At 41.3% G+C, this 21804-nt stretch overlaps 1 protein-coding gene across 4 annotated transcripts in view; it reads left to right on the forward strand.

Annotated features, from left to right (window-relative positions):
* Positions 1 to 3096: 3096 nt before the first annotated feature.
* The window catches only part of LOC111573798 (MAM domain containing glycosylphosphatidylinositol anchor 2a), a 270997-nt gene continuing 252289 nt past the window's right edge, over positions 3097 to 21804 (forward strand). For all 4 annotated transcript variants that reach the window (XM_055016253.1, XM_055016255.1, XM_055016252.1 and 1 more), the window contains exon 1: positions 3097 to 3237. In XM_055016253.1, coding sequence (XP_054872228.1) covers positions 3165 to 3237 — 73 coding nt within the window. In that variant the 5' untranslated portion in view covers positions 3097 to 3164. The remainder of the gene's footprint in view (positions 3238 to 21804) is intronic.

The following is a 21804-nucleotide window of genomic DNA, read 5'->3' on the forward strand; positions in this document are numbered from 1 at the left end:
TATTAACCCCAATGAAACCCTTTTTACTGTGAGTTCCTCGTCTAAGGATCAGACACCGACAGCTGAGCAGAGTATCAGCGACGGGAATCTCATGAGGTAATGAGACGGTCGTGATGTCATGTTAATTCCTATTTTAAACTCTGAGCAATCAAAGTTATGGCCTGGTCACAAACTGGGTGTAATCCCAGAAGACTGCCTGCTCATGGATGTGTTGGATGGAGTCCTGTAGAGGGCGCCAAACCCCCCACTGCTGCTCCAGCAGTCACTTCCACACCTGTCTGTCCACATGAGGCCCTCTGTGGACAATCTGCTTCAATTCTACTGTCACAACAAGTACAAATGTTAGACTGGTCGTGTTCTTTGAGGCAAGCCTTCAGTGTTTCTCTCAGTACAAGACAAATTTACAGTTTTGATGATAGCGTGATTAAATGCTGGATTCTGCCGTGGCAGCTGTGGTTGTCTGCTGTGATTTTTATTGGATTTTTGTAGTGTTGCTATTGAAATTTATGTACAAAGTTCTGCTACTAATATAAAGTTTGCTTTTGAATGCTGAAATTTGACTTGCTTTTCGATCTTTTTCTGTATTTCTAGAGTTGCCTTGTAATCAACATTGACTATAATTGCATTTGCCTTTAAATCACAACTTTTTCTTCTTTGAAAATGTACAAACACGGTGACTTCTAGACATATATCACCCCCAAAAAACAAAATGTTTCGGCCAACAAAAACTGAGTCATGACGATTCCTAGTTCAACCAACAAGCTGTAATGTTTTAGTAATATTAGTTTTTCTTCTACAATCAGTGGCATTTAAATGACCAACCACTTCATGGTTAATAATAAAGGATTTGGAATTTTGAACTCAAGTTGGGGAAAAAATAAGTTATCATTCGAATGGCATTAATTTCCAATCAATTAATCCAGAAAATTATGTTTAAGCTGCACATGACATTAATTTGACCTAATTACCAACATTACTAAGTCAATTTAACTCATCAAAACAGTGTTAGCAACTTAAATGTTTTATCTAAATCCAATAAATTACTTGTTAGAATGCATAAAGAACAATGTAGCTTTGATACTTTGATACAACTCCACTTTACTTCAACTTGAGTAACAAAAAATGCACATGTAGTTTTGCTTACAAATATTCCACATTAACTGAATCCTTCAAAGATGATTATTAAACAGTCACAGAGAAGCTTAATTGGGTTTTGATTTAAAGCCACGTGTCTTTACTGGATGTTTGATCAGGGATCAAACTGTTGGGTTTCTGCCATTCATCCCCCATTTATCCGAAAACTATACCGGCGCCTCCTTCATTGGGGGAAAATATGATCCTAATTAAAACCATTTAATTGAAATTGCGTTGCTAGGAAACAAGCTACAGTCCAAGCTTTTAGACTCTGCCAGCTCTTAACACTTTAAAAGGATAAACAATAAAGTGGACCCATTTGGAGTTTAATGTTCCTGCCACTTTGAAATTGTCTCCATGACCACTGATAGCCATGAGAGTGAAACCCATGGTCAGGATTTTTATTTTATTTTTCATTTTTTCTGCACCATTCTCTAGCAGCAGTGAAATGGAATATAATTAAATGGATGTTCTGGTTGTGAAGGAGCCCCCTGGAGCTGCCTGCAGGACCCCTGAGGGCTCTCTGGGACCCCATTTGGGAACCACTTAGCCGCACCACTTCAGAACTCTAGAAGTTACGTGTTGGTGGATATAAAATGAAAAAAATAAATATATATAAAACCGTTGCCATAAATGTGCAGGCCCGTGGCTGCAGCATGGAGGAGGAGAAGCTGGTTAGACTAACACAGACATCTCACTACTTCAAGCCAAAGGAATCAGATGGAGCAGATGAATGCTACATGACAGACAGCATCTCATCCTCCCTGTCTGATAAAGGAGGCCTGCTGAAACATGAGCAGACAGGAGTGGAGACTTGCGTGTTTGCCGGTGATTGCAAAGGTCTGTCAAAGCTCGATCTCCTGAATTCCAATAGTTCCATCTCCCTCCCCTCTCCCCCCCATCCCCTCTCTCTCTCTCTCTCCCACTCTCTCTCTCTCTCTCCCACTCTCTCTCTCTCTCTCCCACTCTCTCTCTCTCTCTCTCTCTCCAGCAGCTGCGCCTCTCATGCCTTTCCTGACGCCGAGCGAAGCCTCCCATACAGATGAGCGCTGGAAAGCCACGCACCTCTTGACGTAGCCACAGACCGGTTGCGGTTGCCACTCGGTCTCCGTAGCACGTATTGCGCAACGTGACCGATGCTCAACTGGCACCACGGCGGGCGCATCCGGCTCGCAGCGTCGCGTGAATCCGTCGGTAAAGTGGTCCGGAGGCAGCAGCAGGAGGGAGGCATCACCGAGGAGAGGAGGAAGAAAGGGGGGGAACCGACCTCCTCCTCCGCCGCCGCCGCCGCCGCCGCGCTCCTCTCCGCAGCCGGACTGGACCCTCCCCTTGTCATTGCCACCGGGAGAGATGCGTCGGGGGTGCAGTCGTGATGTGACTGTGTGAGCGCCAGAGCCCGTCCACTGTACCAGCAGCAGCTTTTTTCCTTTTTTTCCCCTCCTTTTTTTTTTTGACGACTTCATCGCAGCAGAAGGTGAAAACTGACACTGAGAGGAGATGATGGCTTCGTTTGGCAGCGCGCAGGCAACGCGGCAGCGGCGGCATCAGCAGCAGCAGCAGCATCAGCATCCACGGAGCGAGCCGTGACCACAGCTGGAGCCGAGGAGCTGGATGTCCGTGGGTCCGACACAAGCCGCTTCAGTCTGAGCCGTCTTCGCTCTAAGTAGTCCAGTCCGCCGTTTCACCGGAGCGCACCCGCCAAGAGGAACTGATCAGGAGAGGTTGCTTTTTTTCCTCCTTCCTTTGCGCTCTGAGGCCGGGCTTTCTGCAGCCCACTCCCCTGCCTGCTTCCCCTACATCCTCCGCGGCGTCTCTCCAGCAGCTCCGCATTTCCCCCCCCTCCACTCCACATCCAGCCCACCTGAGTGTCTCTCTCCTGCGCCCCTCCGCTACAGATCTGTGCAAAAAATACCCAAAAAATTAATCGATCATAGCGGACGCCGCGTCTATGCACCTTCAGCCACGCCGCCCCAGAAAGGACTTTCTTGCTACTGAGAGCTGCTTGGATATGCAGAGATTAACGTGAGAGGATGGATCTAATTATCTGTGTTTTGGGGCTGCTGGCGCTGATCGTGGAAGGCATCCGTTGCCAAGGAGTGTATGGTGAGTGTGTGCAGTTTTTTTTTTACTCCAAAATGTGATCATGACCTTGTAAAAAGAAGCCCCCCAAAATCCTCCAAATCAACACTTAGAATTAATTCAAGATGACACATTTAAACAAATCCTGCAACGTCAACTCGTGCAGAGGTTGACAAAGCAGGTCTGAATGTCACGTTTTGAGTGAGAGGCTCCAAATGTTCCTGCAACCCCGAGGTTATACAGCAAATCGCGTGTGTAGCCAATCATGCACAGCCCCCTTTTCTCATCCAATCCATCACTCACGATGGTCCCTGCTAAATTTAGTATTCATGGGTTATTAGACTGGAACCTGGTAGATGTGTCTTGAAGCCTCTCACACTTGCCTGCAGTGCATTTATATAAAAAAAAAAGAAAAGGTGTCAAATGTGTGTTTGAATGTCACCATGAGGAAGATGTGTGGAGCTCTTCAGTATGCACAGTCATGGATGCTTTTTAGTGATCTATCTGCCCACCTCTTCCCTTGTGTGTGTCTGTCTGTCTGTCTGAGTCTCTCTCTCTCCTAACAATGAGCACACATTTCTGTCTTTGCTTGTGCAACCAGTGGCACAGATGGTCTCATATGAGGCGTCATCCTCGCAGCAGCTCTTTGAGGACACATTGATTCCTGAACACTGGAACGTGCAGGGAAACCTTGAGGTGCACAGATGTAACGGTGGCTCTGACCAAAGCAAAAGGCTGAGCTGGGAGGTCAAGTAGAGATTGTGTGTATCGAGGCCTTTGCCTTCACTACAGAGAGCTTCAGAGTGTGTGTGTGTGTGTGTGTGTGTGTGATGATGATGATGTAGCAGGAAAGGTTAGTGTGACAGGAACAGTCATGGTGCTGCGTCTGACCAATGAGGGTTTAATCCATCCCTTCCCTCCAGAGGAAGGAGGTGAGGGAGATAATAAATCACAGCGAACGCTGGGGCAGCTGTGGCATGACTGCTCAGATATGTGCACAGTTATTCCAATTACCGCCCTCCTCTTAGCACCTGTTGCAGAGGTATTTCGCAGCGTCTCCGAATCGATTTTTACCTCATCGGCCCAAACCTCTAAGCACTCATTAAGGCGGTGTGGGGTTTGCATGTAGGCGTTGTTGTTTGGCGTATCCCTCCAAGCCCGAGGGCAAAAGCTTCCCATCAAACACTGATGTCCTAAGAAATCATTGCCTTTACTTGATTCGATATCCCCGTCTGGTAAATCGGTCTGTGGACAGGATATACATGTATTCAGGGCAGACAGGCATGACGCTAACCATCAGAACCCATCGCATGAATGTCTGATCAAAGCTATGGATTCTCGGCGTGAGCAAGCTGTGCGTGCTCATTAGGGGGAATCATATCCCATAATGCTTGACGTGGTATTGCCAGAGTGCTATGTGTGGACTTGTAGCAGCAGCAGCAGAAGGGACAGATGGAACTGTTTGGGCTTTTAACGGTCTGTGTTTGGATGTAAAGCCTAAAAATTCCCCCAAGCACAGTCACCAGCTCTTTATCCCGTCACCTCCTCTACAGCAGAGCTACAGCGATTAATCAATTCATCAAAGAGTTGTGAAGTTTTAAAAGAATCTGCAGCTATTTTGCTAATTGACAGTCATTTTTTTTTTAGGTAGAAAAGCTTAAATTCTCAGATTCTTTCCTCATAAAACAAGACATTTGTGATCTTGGACTTTTGGAAACAGTTCTCTGATACTTTATGGATCAAACAACTAATCAGTTAATCAAGAAAGTTCCTGAAAACAAAAATATTTAGTAACTTGCAGCCATATTCTTTAGTAAGGGTTTGCATAAATCTTGCAGGCACTTTAATAGCAAGTACTCAAATATCACAATAACTTTAAGTCTCTCTCTCTGGTTGTCGATTAAACTACTGGAAATGCACCTTTGTGTATCAAAGTTACATATTTACAAGTTTTGTTCCCATGAAAATCATCTCTTCCTGCTTTAAAATTTTATGTGGAATGTCTAGAATATGTGGATCTATGTCTACATGCACCTTTCTGCAACTTAATGCAGCTCGAGCACGCCAGCTCACCTGCTATTCTACACCACAGAACTCCTCTATGCTGCACCATGGAACGTTGGAAAACTGGAATAATTCAATTCTTAACCAGAATAATGACATAGAAAGCTCCATTCTGTGGTTTTATGTAAGCGGTTCTTTGAGTTTGTTATCACTGAAACCCTAAAAAATTTGACTGTTACTGATAAGCTGCAGTTTCAGCTGGAAATGTTTGACCATTGCTGCTCTTTTCGCTTATGATATGTCTCCCAGCGTATAAAAAAAGCCCCATATGGACATTTTAGCAAGGTAATAACTGATTTCCAGTTAATTATTTTTATTTTTACTTGTTAGAGGCTTTAATTTCTAGATGTTTCCTAATATTTGGCAAAAACACCTACATCACTATGTCTAGTTAGCGTTAAATGCTTGATTCATTACTGATTTTTTTTTATCAATTTGTGTGTTACGTCTTGCGTTCACATGTCATACGCTCTATGGAAGGTGAGGAGCTGCAGGAAAAGACCTATCTGTGCCTCATGTTTAAAGCATGCTGCTCCTCTCCAGGGAGGTGGTCTGAATGCAGATTTATTGGCAAGGTTCAAAAGTCAACATTTATTATTGATAGTGGCAAAACATTTGCATGCGTGTTGTGTCTCCTCCCTGTGTATTCACTGAAGGTTTTGACATATGGAGGCCATGAGAAGTGCAGTCGGTGTGTGTGTGTGTGTGTGTGTGTGTGTGTGTGTGTGTGTGTGTGTGTGTGTGTGTGTGTGTGCGTGCGTGCGTGCGTGCGTGCGTGCGTGCGTGCGTGCGTGCGTGCGTGCGTGCGTGCGTGCGTGCGTGCGTGCGTGCGTGCGTGCGTGCGTGCGCGTGTGCGTGTGCGTGTGCGTGTGTGACTGGATGAAATGCAGAGAGGATGACACATAGCAGCACCAGTTACCAGGAGTTTTTGAAAGGAGGCAAACACTGGTCATATCTCTGAAAATCACAGTATCATAGAAGTGCTGGATATTCTGCAAATTGCATTTTCAATATTCATGACACTAGATTTCATCATCTCCCTTTTTGTTGCATCTCCTATCTTTTCCTTTCCCTGATTGCTAAATTGACCCGAGAGCAGACGAATGGGACGTTTTGCGAAAATGAGACTTTCAGCGATTATTTTTATCCCCGAGCATCGCCATACGTCATGGCTGCGGACTAAATGGCGGAATCATGATGTAGTAATGAAGGAATCACATACTAGTGTGTTAAGTGGTGCTGCCAGAGTCATTAAAGAGGATTGATGAAGGCTAGTCATCCCTCCATGACTCCAGGCCACAGAGGGAGAAAGAGACACACCACTGAAGTACAACATCTGCTCCTCTCTCCCACCTCTCCTCTATCTTTTACTATTCTTTTCTTCAAGTGCCTCTTTTTTCATCACTTTCTCTCTCACACACGCACGCACGCACACACACACACACACACACACACACACGCACACACACACACACACACGCACACACACACATACAATCCAGGAGATTGCTCTATTATGTCGACCTCTGCTCATCTCTTTCGCACAGATCCAATAGGCCAAATGTTGCTGCTCCATCATGGCAAACATCCCATCCCATGAACCTGCCAGATATTCTCAAATGACATTTATGTGTAACGCTGCTCACAAGCAAACTGCACTAAATAATATTATCAAAAGGCAACAACGGAACACGACTCTTATGATAGCGCGGATATGTTATTTTGCGCTTTAGCTGGAGATGTACCGCCTTCAGTATGTTCCCTTTGCATCAAAGTCAGTCGGCGACAACCTCCATGGGATGTGCAGATGTTCCTGATCTCGTTTTGTGTTTTGCTACAGAGGAGGAAAAAGTTCCTACTGCTTTTTCTGCCATCCCACTTCTTTCCCGTCTCTCTCTCGCTCTTTCTCTGTCTCTCGCTCCCTCTCGTTTGCATTGAAGTCCGAGCAATTGCTGGGGTTTCTTTTCATGAGCCCCGGTTCAGACGCTTTGGCTTCTAAGCTATGCAAATGCATTCTGCCAGTGAAACTAAAGCCGTCTTTGTTGGTTCTCAGAGGCCTCCTCCACAGAGTCCTTCATCATTCCCTTGGATCGGGACCCTCACATTTCCCACCGTAATGAGACCACGGATAACTCTATCTCTTACTCCTCCCTCCCACTCTCAGTCCCTATTTCCCTGCCTGTCTCCCTCCATCCTGTCTCTCCCTCCCACTCCCCCCGGGGAAGCGGCGGATGGACGTCTACAGTATATGCGCTTCAATCAGAGGCAAATGAGGATATACAGCTGGGTAAGACACAGAACAAGCAATTTGTTGCAGTGGAACACTTTGCTGTGCACATTGGGGATTACTACGTACCCCTGGGTGGGGCTTCAGATAGCACCAACTTAATCATACCGAATGTCAGTTCTCTTTAGACCCAGTCCTCGGAGACTGGCGCTGAGTATACAGTGCAGAGACAATGTTTGAACTTGAAGTTGAAGCACTCCTGCTGTGCTCCATATTGACTGGATAATCTTTGACAGTTTTGCTTAAACACTCTAACACAATGCAGTTAAATTGAAACAGCTGTTTTTCTGTGTGATGAATTGTGGAAAGCAGACTTCATAATCGCTCCAAGTTCACATTAAGTGGGTGCTCTGCCAATTTAGTATTGCATGGTCATAAAACCGTGGAACCAAAGAGTGAAATTTTTTTCCAAAATGGTCAATATTGCTGCAGCAAAGACAGAAATGTATGGATTTGTACTATGGGAAAGCACTATGAACACTGGATCCTACATTTTCCATTATGAAACCATAATTTCATTCAAACCTCCTGAATGGTTAGTGTCGACATCCTTCAAACTCGATACTAGGGCTGAACAGTCAATCGAGATATTATCAAAATCTACATCTAATCGTACAGGCTGCAATTTTTTTTTTTTTTTGTGAAATGCCACAACCTACCATTATGAATGAAGCATTGTGGTTCTGCAGAATGGCCTTGGCCTGCAGTTCATATTCTGCAGATGTTAGGGAACATGCTTTTTTTGGTTTAGACTAAAGCTGAAATCACTGTATTTTTGATGGAAAAAGCAATGCAAAAATGACAGTTTTCAAAAATATCATTACTTTTTATCCAGTATCTGTCAAAATAATCAGCATAGTTCTTTTTTCACGCCATGCTGCTTTTAACATCATGTCGTGTTGTTTCCAAATCCAACCTGAGATGAGCCCATAACCTGGTCATGACAATCAATTTTTAGACTTCAGAAAGCTTCGGAGCCACAGAAGATATTAAGCTTTTACACTAATCTGCTGCAACATTAAAACCACCTGCCTAATGTTGTGTAGGTCTCCTGTGTGCAGTCATTAGCATTAACAATGCTGATTTTGAACAATTGTTCTTAGCTGATGATTGGCAGCCAAATTTATCAATAGTTGATGAATTCGTAAGACAAAATTGAATCTGCAGACAACATTTTGTGTCGTGATGTCACTGTTAAAAATGCAATCATGTGACTTGAGCAGATCTGGATCGCAGTCTTAACACACGTCAGTTTGCCTACAAAACTAAAGCTCTGGTGCATTGGCATTAAGCGTCACAGGAGACTTTGTTGTGGTGGCCCTTTACTAGCTAAACTCCCTCAATCCTCTCTGCTTGCCAACATGGAACTGCTGGTAGTCCAAATGACCACCTCCTTCTGTCACTACAGCTTTAAGCAATAAAAGGCTCCACCTAGTGGCACAACCAAGTACTACGACTAATCGACAACGCTATGTTATTCACTCCACCAGTGGTTTTAATGTTGTGGTTGATCAATTTACATGAAACCGTTTCTGTGGTTTGCCGCTTTAATTTTCATTCTGTGACTTGCTGCTTTGCTGTGCAGCTGAGAGGTCATGTTGCCTGTGGTTATGGGGGTTATGTGTCTGTGTGGTGGTGGTGTTGGTGGTGTGACTGAAAGGATGCCACTCTCAGATTTGGCGTCTCTCTGCCCCTTTTAGCCATTTTCAAAGATGCAGCTGCGCATAGTTTGGCAGTAAGCAAAATGAAAAATAGAGCTGTAAGCTTCAGGGCTGTACAGTAGCGGAGACTTAAACAGCGTTGTCAACTACCACAATGTCCTCCGCACAGAAAATAAGCAATTCACATCACTTTTTCCGCTGTATAGTTGAAAGCAGAGATAGAGTCGTGCACAGAGGCGAAGAATGGAATGCATTTTCAGTAAGGATGTTTACCGAGTGTAATATGTCTCTTGGTGATTTGCGATCACAACTGTAAAAAGGAAACAGAATGCAGCTTTGCCTGCTTTGCACACATCATGAACGGCTGTAATACTTTCCTCTTTTCTACTGTGAGGATTTGGATGAGTTCAGGAACACAATTTACCTCAGGATCATTCAAGGCCAAATCCCTACCATGGCCCAAAGAAGCTTATTGTAACCTGGCCGGCTGCGTGAACTGCTAAGCCCACATCCCCAAACCCTGAGCTACTTGTCCTCCTCCACACTGTGCTGAGGACAGAAAGCTACTACTAATGATCTTGTAGTCATTCATTCATTAAGTCCCGTTCTGGTGCGTGAGTAGCCCAGCCTTGTGTCCTGGTTTATTTAGTAATTCTGTACTTTTAATGAAGTCTTGTATGGCCTCTAACCTGCAGAAAAGGCCTGCACCGAACCAGAACTGATATTTCCCCCTTTGTCTCCTGACATTCTAACGAACTGGCCATTTATCATCTGCATCATTAAAAACAAGATTTAAATCTTAAATGTCAACCTCGGTCGTGCTAATATTACCTTGTACAGCAGTATGGCTTTTATCTGTAGTGATTCCATTTCTCGTAATAGTGTTAATTTCCTCATGTTGACGGATACGTGGTTAATCTCTAATGAATTAAAGCAGCAGTATCTTGCTTTAAGAAGGCAGACTGGCTTTTAGTTGTAGTTGTAGTGTGACACATGACAGATACAGATCTCTGGGATAAAATACCCTTTGGCATTGCAGGGTATTTGCTTCTACTTCTGCTTTCAGTCTATGTTGCCATTTTCATGAAAACTTTACAGTTTCATTTACATAAATGCATGTAATTAACATTGAGTATTGAACATAAGTGATGTGAGCCTTGAAATGTGTCGTGTTATCTTTGTCCCTTATGTGATTACATGACTGGAAGACTCACAGTTGGAACAAGAACTATTATATTGTTGTTGTTGGTTCATGTTTGCATCATTTGTATTAACATAAGCCAGCATCCAGCATCCTCATTTTTCGGGGAGTGATAGTTCTGTATGTTGAACTGCATAACTTTGAAGGCCATGCAACTAATGTTATATGTATTATAGTAGGATCAGTCTGCGTTCCAACAGGTAAATTGTCAATTTTGCGAGTCTGCATATCTGGAGGTTTCCCTGAGTGACTTTCCCAAAGCATGGATGGTTGCAGAGAAAGGATCCATTTGGAAGTTTATCTCCAAGTGGAGTTTTTATTTTTTTTGTGTGTTTTCAATCAAATATCTGCAAAGAATTCACAGATGTTCATGACTTTCCTGACGTTTGGTTTCTAAAATGTAGAAACACCATATGTCACAAACAGCGAATGATCAACTGAGCAGCTGATCAAACTGGAAATGCAACGCAAGTCCAAATTTTATTCTATTTAATTACAGTTTCAGGCAGCATTCACTGTCATGCTAGTGTTCCCCATTCCTCTTTTTAATACCATCTCAGCCCTGATGAACTCACACGCTCCAACACTTCAGCTGTGACGTCTGTTAAGTCTGTGAAGGTTTAGTGATTAGGCCTGAGGGTGGAGATTGGGACCGGGCCCATGTTCTCAAAGCCCCAGCAACGAACGCAGCCCTCTTGCATTCCCTAATGAGACCTCAGTTTGCTTGTCTCAGGAGTTTGATTGACGTCTCCCTCACCGGTTCCTTTTAATAGCTTGTCATGACTTTTATTAGTGCATAGATTTTGGTCAACCAAAGTGTCTGACAAGAGGAATAATAAGGCAGTTAATGAAAACAGCTGTCAGTGTACAAAGAGTTTAATTTGGTTGTAGCGGAGTAAAATGGACAACGCTTGCTTCTAAAATGTGCACTTGAGAAATAGATATAATGAAAATATTCATATGAAGTACCTGAAAACAGAACAGAAGTGCAGTATGGAGGCGATGTGCTTAGATATCACTGATTAAAGTAAAAAAACTGATTTAAAGTCTTAAATATTAGGAGAGAATTCTGGCAGGAAATTGTGTAAACACAGATCCTTAATTCTCAACAGTGAATATTAGCATTATTGCACCACTAGAAGCCTGATAAGTATAAATTTGGCAGCATGAATATATTGTTTTTTTTTTGAAAAACTGAATTTTTGTGGTTTCCTGAAGCCTCAGAGGTCAAGATTTTGGTTAAAAAGGCAATGATCATCTTATATGAGGTAAAGCTTCTGCTCAGTATTTCAGTTTTACATTTACACTTACAGTTTTATATTTTCTGCACAACATATAGTAGAGTTATATCCGGCCTTTACCGATAAATGTTCATATATGCCATGTGCTATAGCAGAAATCCCACTCGTTGGTTTATCACACTCCCCCATGAGTCCAACATACTGTATGTTCACGCTTTTATCGCGCCGTCTTGCCTCTTACGTGCATTAGTTTGGCCAGCTTGTGAATACTGTATGCTGTGTGTGAATGGATAAAGACCAGATGCAGAGCGCGAGGGCTGCAGCTGTATGTGCTGCATGCTGATAAGAGGAGATCAAAATCCCTTCAGCCAGGTTTATAATTTGTGCATAAAAAGAAGAAACAGATGCATTTATGCCTTTAGAGAGGCAGAGACAAAGTGAGTCGCGTGTCCTTTTGTTTGCGTTAGAGCTAATAACTTTTTAATTATGTGATAATTGTAGTTTTAAATGTGGGACTGGACTGTGTTAAAATACATGATGTAAACTTACAATTCAACCCATGACCATTTGTTAATAGCATGCTAATGTTCCTATCAAGATTATTATCATAATGAGTTAGTCTAAAAGATAAAATATACTTTTACATTCATTTCAAATGTTACTGAGCCTTCCTAATGAACAGGAGACTTGGCAGCTAAGATATATCCGCTTTACTGTGTTTGATGTGTTTTAGTATCTTGAGTTATCATTTCCATGATTGGCATCACTTCAAATCACAGAGAATTATACATGCTAGCCAGCTTCAAAGTGACGCACACGATGAAAGGCTTCCCGTTGAATATGAATACCTCCTCCTGTCTTTCTTTACGCATTTCATTCAATTGAATTGTCTTTGTTAAGCCAAACTGGCAGGACCCACATTTACACACATGAAGTACAAATCACTCAGCAGTCCCAATAGAAGGTAGCTGCTGACAGGAGCAACAGGGCGCCTTTTAGCAGCGCTGTGGAGGAAGTAAGGCAACAAAAAAATGAGAAAAGAAGCAAGCCAGTAGAGGATTGGTGCGTTGTGGCACCCACAAGAGGCTAATGCCAACCTTCAACTATGTCACTTCAGCCCACACAGGCATCCAAAGTGCTGCTCCTGTGAAGTGATGTCTGTTGTCATGGTGACAGTATGTGAGCCTGGCATTGCACGTCCTCTGACTTCCCCGTTGCCTCCCTCCCTCGCTGCCTACCCACTCGTTCCTTTTCTCCTTCCCCTCACATGCCAGCAAATCAATCGCTGAAACAAATGTGAAGTGATTGCAGAAGTGAAAGCTCCTCGCAGCGGCCTTTACAATTGTGCACGAGAGCAGATGAGATGGCTGTGAAAGGAGGGAACCGACGACGACGAGGATGGGAGGAGGCACATGGAGAACGTTTGGAGGGAGGGGAAAGAGGCTGAATCCGTCTCTTCCAAAATCACCACCATTTCGTCGCTGTGAGGCAACGGCAGGAAATAATGCTGAAGTGTCTCTGACAAGCTGGAATGGTGGCGACGTAAACGTGTCGACAATGACGCCGTCGGTCGTCTACAGTATGAGATTCAAAAACCAAACTGGACAGCAGGGGGGAACCATCACATGGACAACCCCTGCATAGAACCACCATCACCTCTGTACCCAACCAAACAACATAACTACACAAAACAACACTCTTATCTAAGCTACACTGGGAAATAAAGGTGCTAACTGGACTCAAAGATGTATCCTTCACAGTGATGACATAGAAGAACCATGTTTGGTTCCACAAAGAACCTTTTGGCAAACAGTTTTTTAAAGAACTCCCAAAGCACCCCAACGAATGATCAAAAATGATTCCTTTTCGCACCTTAAATGGACCTCCAACAACCGTCAGCAAAAATAGGTCAAAAGTAAGATTTTGCACAATTTCTGGGTTCCCTCCATTAGAACATATTCAATGTTTAGGGTTCTGGACTCTTGGTCAGACAGAACAACACATTGCAAGATGTCAGCTTAAGATTTTGAACCTGTGATTTCTCACTGTTTGTTGCTGTTTTATAGATCAAATGATTCATCAATAAAAATCTAGTAAGTTGAATAAAAATGAAGAACGTTGAGTAACCACATAAAATATGAAAAGAATTGTCCTCGAAAAACAAAGGTCCTTAAAATGGCAATGGTGTTTAGAAGAACCAGAAAACCTTCGAAAGAACCTCCTGACAACCAGTATTTTGCTAAGAGTCACCAAAAAAGAATGAAAGTCAAGATGGTTCTTCACGGAAGAACCATTTTTAGTTCAACAAAGAACCTTTTGCAAGAGGATCTTTAAAGGATCATTTGTGTAAACACATCTTCAGTGCTTCAAACAACCATAAAAAATGGAACTTCTGCAAAAATAGGTTCTTTATGGAAGAATTTTCAAGGTAGTTCTTTGTGGTCAGACGTGGCTCTGTTTTGATTACAGCTATTGGTAAAGTAATTTTTAGGCAAAACAGTCAAGTGTCAGAATTTTGTGTTCCTTCCATTAGAACGCATTTAGTATTTTGGGGTCTGGACTGTTAATTAGACAGAACAACTTATTATAATACCGCAGTTTGGGATTTGCGTTTGTTTTATGATGCTTTGTAGATCCAAATAATCAAAATAAGCAATCATTTAGAAAATAGTCTGCAGAATAATCAGTTATGAAAACATTCATTAGTTGCAGATCCCATTTCTTGCTATTACTTGCCACCAAACAAAGCAACACTGTTTTCTGACGCTTTATAGACCAAATGAATAGTGGAAATAATAATTAATGCTTCCCCCAGGCACCATACATTGAATCATTTTTAAGATTACCGTTATATTTTGATGACTGTACTTGATAAGTAATTTTAAGCCAAAAAGTTCAAAGCAATAATTTGCAGCATTTCTGGGTTCCTTTCATTAAAACACGTTTAATATTTTTGTTGTTTTCTGTTGGCGAGACAGAACAACATGTTCTAAGATGCCAGCTTGGGATTTGGGAAACTGTTTTCTTATGTTTTATAGATCAAATGATCCATCGATAATGAAGATAATGGTGAGTAGCAGTTCTAATTTTACACTATTACCTGCAACCAAACAAAGAACATTCAGTACTATAAAGAATCAGATCATGTACGTGAGGAACCATCCCCTAAAAGAGAGGTTCTTCAATTGGTGGAGGTGCTTTAAAGAACTAGACGGCCTTCAGAAGAGGCATTATTCTTTTGAGTGTCCATTTTTTCCCCCTTCAAATCCAGTCTTTCCCTACTGGCAGAGAGTTTCGCCATGGCTCTGCAGAGGCACTGTGAAATTTCAACACAGATGAACATGCAGTTTGTGTGAGTGTGGGAGGATGTGTACTCATTTTCTGTGTGCGTGTTCTTTTTCATCTATCTAGGGCAACACTTTGCTGAGATATTAATTTAGCAATGTGATTTATGACCACGTTCACACATCAGCCCATCTGAGCAAGACTCATCATGGATGGTGCCTCAAAGTGCCTGAGAACGTGTGATGCAGTCATCCTGAGCGCTTTATTTGCACTTACTTTTACACTCACTACACCTCCTACCCTCTGTACAGGGATATCCAACTGTCTGCTAAGCCCTTTTTTGTATTATTTAGCTCTCTGTGTATCCCTCAATAGTCTCTAAAAACCTCATTCTTCTAACAGGAATTCACATTGTAATAACTAATCTCTTTAGCGTCATGCTCTCTTCATCTCTTCACCAGACACAGTATATCCCAGAGGCTGTTACACCCATGGGGATAACCTCAAGCCGTGTGCTGTCAGTTAATGGCTTCCTATGGCAAAGCAAGCACAGTTATCTTGGAGTCTGCAAAGCACTGAGCTAAATCTCAGCGGAGAAAGAAATCTCAGAACGAGATTTAATGCAGATCTTGCCCAGTTCTGATTGTCTGCCATCTTCCCCTTCGTCTTTATTCAGGCTGCTGCAGCAAAAAAAAAAAAAAAAAAAAAAACAATAAAGGCTTTGCAGTTCACAGCCATTTTACCTGGAGATATATTTGTACACTGTGGGTGTCGGAGCCTCGCATCAGTTGCCGAGAACAATACACAGATAATAGTCAAATAAGTCCAGAATCCGGGGAAAACAATTTAACTCCTGCTGCGTTGCCTGAGTCTCCGCACAGTCTGGTGCATCCACTTAGAAATTCAAGCTTTGGCCTTCAGTTATTAGCTGTCCAATTTGGCTCTTGACCCAGTCTATATGTGTCTGCACAGCGCGATGTGCGCTTCCTTTTTCGAGAGCTTCTCCCTCGCCACGAACGGCAGAAGAATCAGCCCACGCTTTTTGCCTTCAGTGATATTCTCACTTGATTTGGTTCATTCTCCCCTGGCCTCAGCAAAAGGCTTGCATCACGTATTCATGGCACAGATTTTCTTTCTCTCAGAGCCAGTCGCTTTCATTCTCTCTCTCTCTCTCTTTTTTGTATCCAGATGTTTTTGTTTGATAGGCAAATCAAATCATTACAATGACATACTTAGAGTAACAAGAGCTTTGCTAAATTAATGCTTTGCGTATAAAATACAAATCAAATTACTGATTAATTCAGAATTGCTGTGACATGAGAGAAATTACATTATATGCAGGATGTGTTCTAGTTGGAAATATGACGCTTTTCTGTAATGAATTTTTACACTCCTCATATCTGGCGACGCTCAGGGTTAATACATATGTTCTGTATCAATTAGCAAAGTGTGATTATAATGTATAAAACAATGAATTCCAGTTAGATTCATTGGTTCTGGCTTTGAAAACTGCAGAACTCACATGTCCACACATGTGCAGGCAGAGAAACACGTCCTTCTTATTCGTCTTTCATGTCAGATTCATGTGTTTCCTGACCGAAGATGGTGACCAACGCCTGAAGGGAGCCTCCTCAAATGTCATGTTCACAGCTCAAGATGACCTCCTGCCCTTTTTCCTTATTTCTGCTTCTCCTAATTTCTCTCCGTTTCATTTCCGTGCCCTTACGTCGCCTTTTTCACTTGCACACAATACTATTATTCCTTTTGTTTTGAAGTTGCGTCTTTTCCTGACGTCTAAGGAATTTCCACTGACCATCCATCCATCCATCCATCCATCCACCCATCCATCCATCCATCCATCCATCCATCCATCCATCCATCCATCCATCCAAGGTCTCTATTCTGAGCAGAAAAGCTTCCCTCAACAGCAACTTTTCCTCCTACCTTAATTGGGGGTCAGCTGACTGTGTGAAATTGTATGTCAGTACTTGATTTATAATTGATTGTTTGGGTGCTCCTGAGCTCTGGAGATTCACAGAAGAACACCAACATGTGAATGCATACGTTTCTTCCACATTCAATCAAAAAATTCATACATGCATAGTTTCCCAAGTGATTTCAAACATACGAGTTCTGAGGTTTTACCAGCAAGCATATATATTTTCTCCACTCTAAGAAGTAATGTTTGGTGTTCAGTCTTTGTGACTCGTGACAACTTCTAATGAAATTATGTTCAGCCAGCTAACTATGCTGATTTATAGGAATTAGCTTTTCATTAGCAATCAAAGGTATTGTTAATTATCATTGACTTAATGACTGTTAGCATGAGTTGATTACTCATAGTAATTAGGTCGTTCCAACTACTTTTTCACACATAATTTAAAAGGAACCTTTGTGTTACCAGCATACATTTTTAGGTTGACAATTAAAAAAAAAATTTAACTTGATTCAGTTTGATTTTTGAAAGTATTTTTTGCTTTTTGATGGGTTTTTTTTTCACTTAGCAGATTTTAGGAAACTCATTTATTCAGCAACAAAATTGTTATTAGCGTTTTTTTTTTTTTTAAAGAAACTGAACTTTAGTGTGGCATCTGAACATGCGATCATTAAAACTTGAAAGCAGAACCTACACAAATTTAAATTTCCTCACAAATTATAAGAGCAAAAAGTCCTAAAGATGAGCATATTTGTCAAATTAAGCTTTTTCAATTGTTTTCTGCTAGCATAATAAATGGAACAGTAGGATGGCAAAATTTCACTGCTAAATATGACTAGCATTAGATTTAATCAGTAGCATAGCATTTTCCATCAACTATATTAGCAAGTGTAACCTAAACTCTGCACTCAAGACCATTATTGGTCATGTTACAATTAAAAATACTCCTAAACTAATTGCTTAGTGGAATTTATTTGCCATTTATTCTACAAATCCTCTAACAAACAATCTTAATGGCCTGTAATTCTCCAGGCAGGTTTAGTAGACGGACACCTTGAAATCCTGAACTCAAGGCAGCAAAAGTTTAAGTTATCAAGCCAATTTTATATAGTTACAACAAAATGATTTGCGTTTTAAATCAACTAATGTGGAAATTTGAGTTTAAATTACAGTGTTAAGTTGATGAAATTACTCACATTATTATGTCAACGCCACTCATTAAAAAACATTTCCAACTTAAATGGTTTATCTGAATTAATGTATTGGAATTTTTATATTGCAATTATAGATTTAACTCAGCACCGGGAATAAGTTCTTTTTAATTAAGTTTAACACTGAAAGTTTAGCGAAAGTTTTGACTAATTTGAATTTAAATACACACCTCTAGGTTTGAGTTGTTGTAGGCATATTTACTAAATGTAATTTCCCCCCTGTAGTGACACAGGTGATTTAACTCTACACAGGTATCTGAGATTTATCAGCTTCAGTAAAGAGAATTGCTGCTCCAGGCTGTTTCATCACGTTATTAAAAGAAATGACGAATCTTATATAATTAAAAATGTAGCACAAAATCGATTTCTTAGTAACGTGTGGTGAAGTATGATTTCCCTCTGGCTTTTGGGGCCCCCGTTTTAAGGAAAGAGGAAGTATTAAAATTATCAACCTGTGTAGATAGAAGTTTTAAAAAAAAGTAAATACATTAATTCCAGGATGTTTTAAATGAGTTGGTTTTTGCTGCGCTGCGTGTTTGGGCTGCTGATTTGGGACCATGTAGTTATTAAAGTTTGTTGGTGTGGATATTAAACGGCTTGAAAATCCCAGCTTTTGCCATAAGAACAGAAGACTTCAAAACAGCTTTGAAATGCACCAATAAACCTTCCCATATTAGTGGATCCGCAGGTCCCCTTGGCTCATCAGAAGAGCCCATGCAAATCCGGTAATAGCTTCTCTGAATGCATTAGTAATGCTCTCCAAAGAGGTGGAACCTGGGTGGTGTTTCCATATTGCTATCCATATTTATATCATAAGCCACATATCAACACATGCTGATAATATTCATGAATTCTGCAGCAAGAGATCCAGCACAAGCAGAATAGTCAAATTTGGCTGCAGCCTGCTCTGTGGTCCAAGTAGTGGGTGTCTTACATGTCGATGTATGCGTGGGAGCGCGCACGTGCCTGGAAGAAAGTGTGTGTCTGTTTGTGTGTGTGTGTGTGCGCATTCCCCCATGGATTTCTGTGATGCTACCGAGGTAATTGGATGTGCGACGCCCACCAAAAATCCCCTTTAGCCCTGGGCAAGCGCTCTTTCAATCCCAGCATGCCTCTGTGGAAAGCACAACCCAAAGGAAGGCTTATTCTTTCAACTGGCAAACATCAAATGGTTCCCTGTTCTCTCCATCACAGCCCTCCGTCTCTCTGCTCCGCCGTAGCATCAGAGGAAAGCCCATTAACATGTAATGACATGACCCTACACATGCGTGGTGGCCGTGGAGAGCCCAGGATGCACGCCCCTGCTCGCCGCCGCAATTTGCACACTTAATAAGTGTTGATTTTTTTCTTCTTCTTTTTTTGTTTTGCAGTGACAGTTATTTGGGGATTTGATTTTTCTGTTGTAGTGCAGCTACAGCTCTGGGGCAGCAGCACAAAGAGTATCAGGAGTGTTAAATCACCCCAGATGGGTGGAGATGTACCTCAGCCCTGGCAGAGAGTCAGGATTTAATTACAGCGGTTTGGCTACTGTTGCCTTTTTTTCCGAAAACTTTCATGATGTAGAAAATGGTTGCAAGCGAACACATCAATATTAGCGTGTAAACAAGCAGGAAAATGAGCAATTAGCTGATTTGTATAGTATCGCATTATCATACTAAACAGTCATGAGGAGATGAGCCGCTGTGTTTGTGATTGTAGATGGATCAGACGTGGCATATGGAGTTCACACAGCTGCTGTATTTCAGGGCTGCAGCTACAATTATTTCCATTATCTATGAATCTGCGGCGTTTTTTTGGTTTAATGAAATGTCAGAAAATAATGAAAAATGCAAGTGCAATTTCCCAAAGGCACGTTTGATGTCTTCGAAACACCTTTTTTTCGTTGTTGTACAAGACCCCAAAGTGTTCAGCTTTATCAGCTGATCGTCCACAAACAATGTGAAAAATGATCAATTTCCCAGAGTTCAAAATGTCACCAATTAAATCGCTTCTTCCATCCAACCAACAACCAAACACCTCACAGATGTTCTATTTCAGGGCTATGACTAATAGTCATTTTAATTAACTTTTTTCTAAGGATGGTGAGTCACATGCGCCAACACCTGCGAATCCTCTTCCGTCTTCTTTTTGACCAGGATATTTAGACTTCATATTGTGAAGCTCATTCAGTCATGTTTCTTTCACTTTCACTTGTACATACCTTTTATCTTTTCCCATTTGGACTGTTATGATTCCTTTTATTCATTCATTACTCAGTCCTCTGTCTTCAGTTGGTCAAAAATTCTAGCACCAAGACTGTTAACCAAAACTATTACATTTTTTACCAACTTTCTTTGACTTTTGGTAAAGCAAAAGTAACTGAATTAACACTAAAATTTCATAAACTAAGTCCGATCAGATCATCCGATGAAGGCCTTTTACTCATTTTAACTACTGGGGTCGGTAATTTTACTCTAGTTTCTTGTAGAATTTGGATTAGCCTTTGCCATTCTATCAGATCTCCAGATTCTTTCTGTTGTTTTAAACATTTGAAAACTGAGAACTAATCTATGTAGGTTCTTATAAACACTCTGTGTGCCTTTTGTTTTGTTTATTTGGGTCATATGTTTTAAGTTTTGATCCTCTGCTAATATATGAAGCACTCTGTAGCTGAGTGTTTGATCAGCATGCATTTTAGAGGTGCATCAGCTCATTATCCAGCACTTATTGATGCCTTATTCTGCATGACGGTGTTCTACAGTCACTAGACCATTAACCCTCTGAACCCATTAACCCGCCGCCTGGTGTGAAAAGCATGTTGTCTGTTAAAAAATTGCCAAAATTACTCTATTTATCAGGGCCAGAACCTGTGAAAACAGAATCATCGGATTTGCAACTTTCAGATGAACTACTCTTTGACATGCTGTTCCATTAGAAAACGAAACTAAATCTAAGCTGAAAATCCAAATATTTAGTCCAAATCACTTCATTGTACGCGTTTCATTTAAAAATTTTGCAAAAATATACTGTTTGGACCAGCTTGTGTAAAAAAAACAAAACAAAACAAAAAAACAAAAAAAACACAACATTCTGTGGTTGGCACAACTGAGAACCAATGAAGGTTCTTATGAACTACCAGCAGTACTTCAGAGGCTTCTCGGTTGAACTGCAGGCTGTGTTTACAGAGCAGAGAAGTTTGCTCTTCTGTTCACATTCAAAACAACAAAGTCAGCACAACTATCTTAGGTTATTTAAAGCAACTCTTGGCAGTTGCAGGATATAATCATACAGAATAGGGCATTAATAAGTGCTTTATAATGAGCCAATATGTTTCTTATATGCATGCTAATGAGTAGTAGCAGTTTATTGTGAATATGTGCACCTTTATATAACATCACAGTGAATTATTCTTATTGTTAATATGACTCCTACTAATGCATTAATTACATTAGTTGTTTCAGAACCGATCATGGTATAATAATGTAAAATTTTAAAAAATCTGATTCTCATTTTGGAAGCTGCTTCTCGTTATTAGCCTTCTGATGTTAGCATTCAGCTCAAATCACTGCTGTACCTGCACAAATACTGCAGCTTTGTGGGTACAACACAGGAAAATCAACTAAAAAAACAAAATTATGTTTCAGGAATAGTTCGTATACATGCAAAGTTTAATTAAACACATGATATTGCATTGACGATGTAGACAGCTGGATTTATTAGATTTTA

The sequence above is a fragment of the Amphiprion ocellaris genome, chromosome 12 (assembly GCF_022539595.1).
Source record: "Amphiprion ocellaris isolate individual 3 ecotype Okinawa chromosome 12, ASM2253959v1, whole genome shotgun sequence".
In the NCBI taxonomy this organism is placed as follows: Eukaryota; Metazoa; Chordata; class Actinopteri; family Pomacentridae; genus Amphiprion; species Amphiprion ocellaris.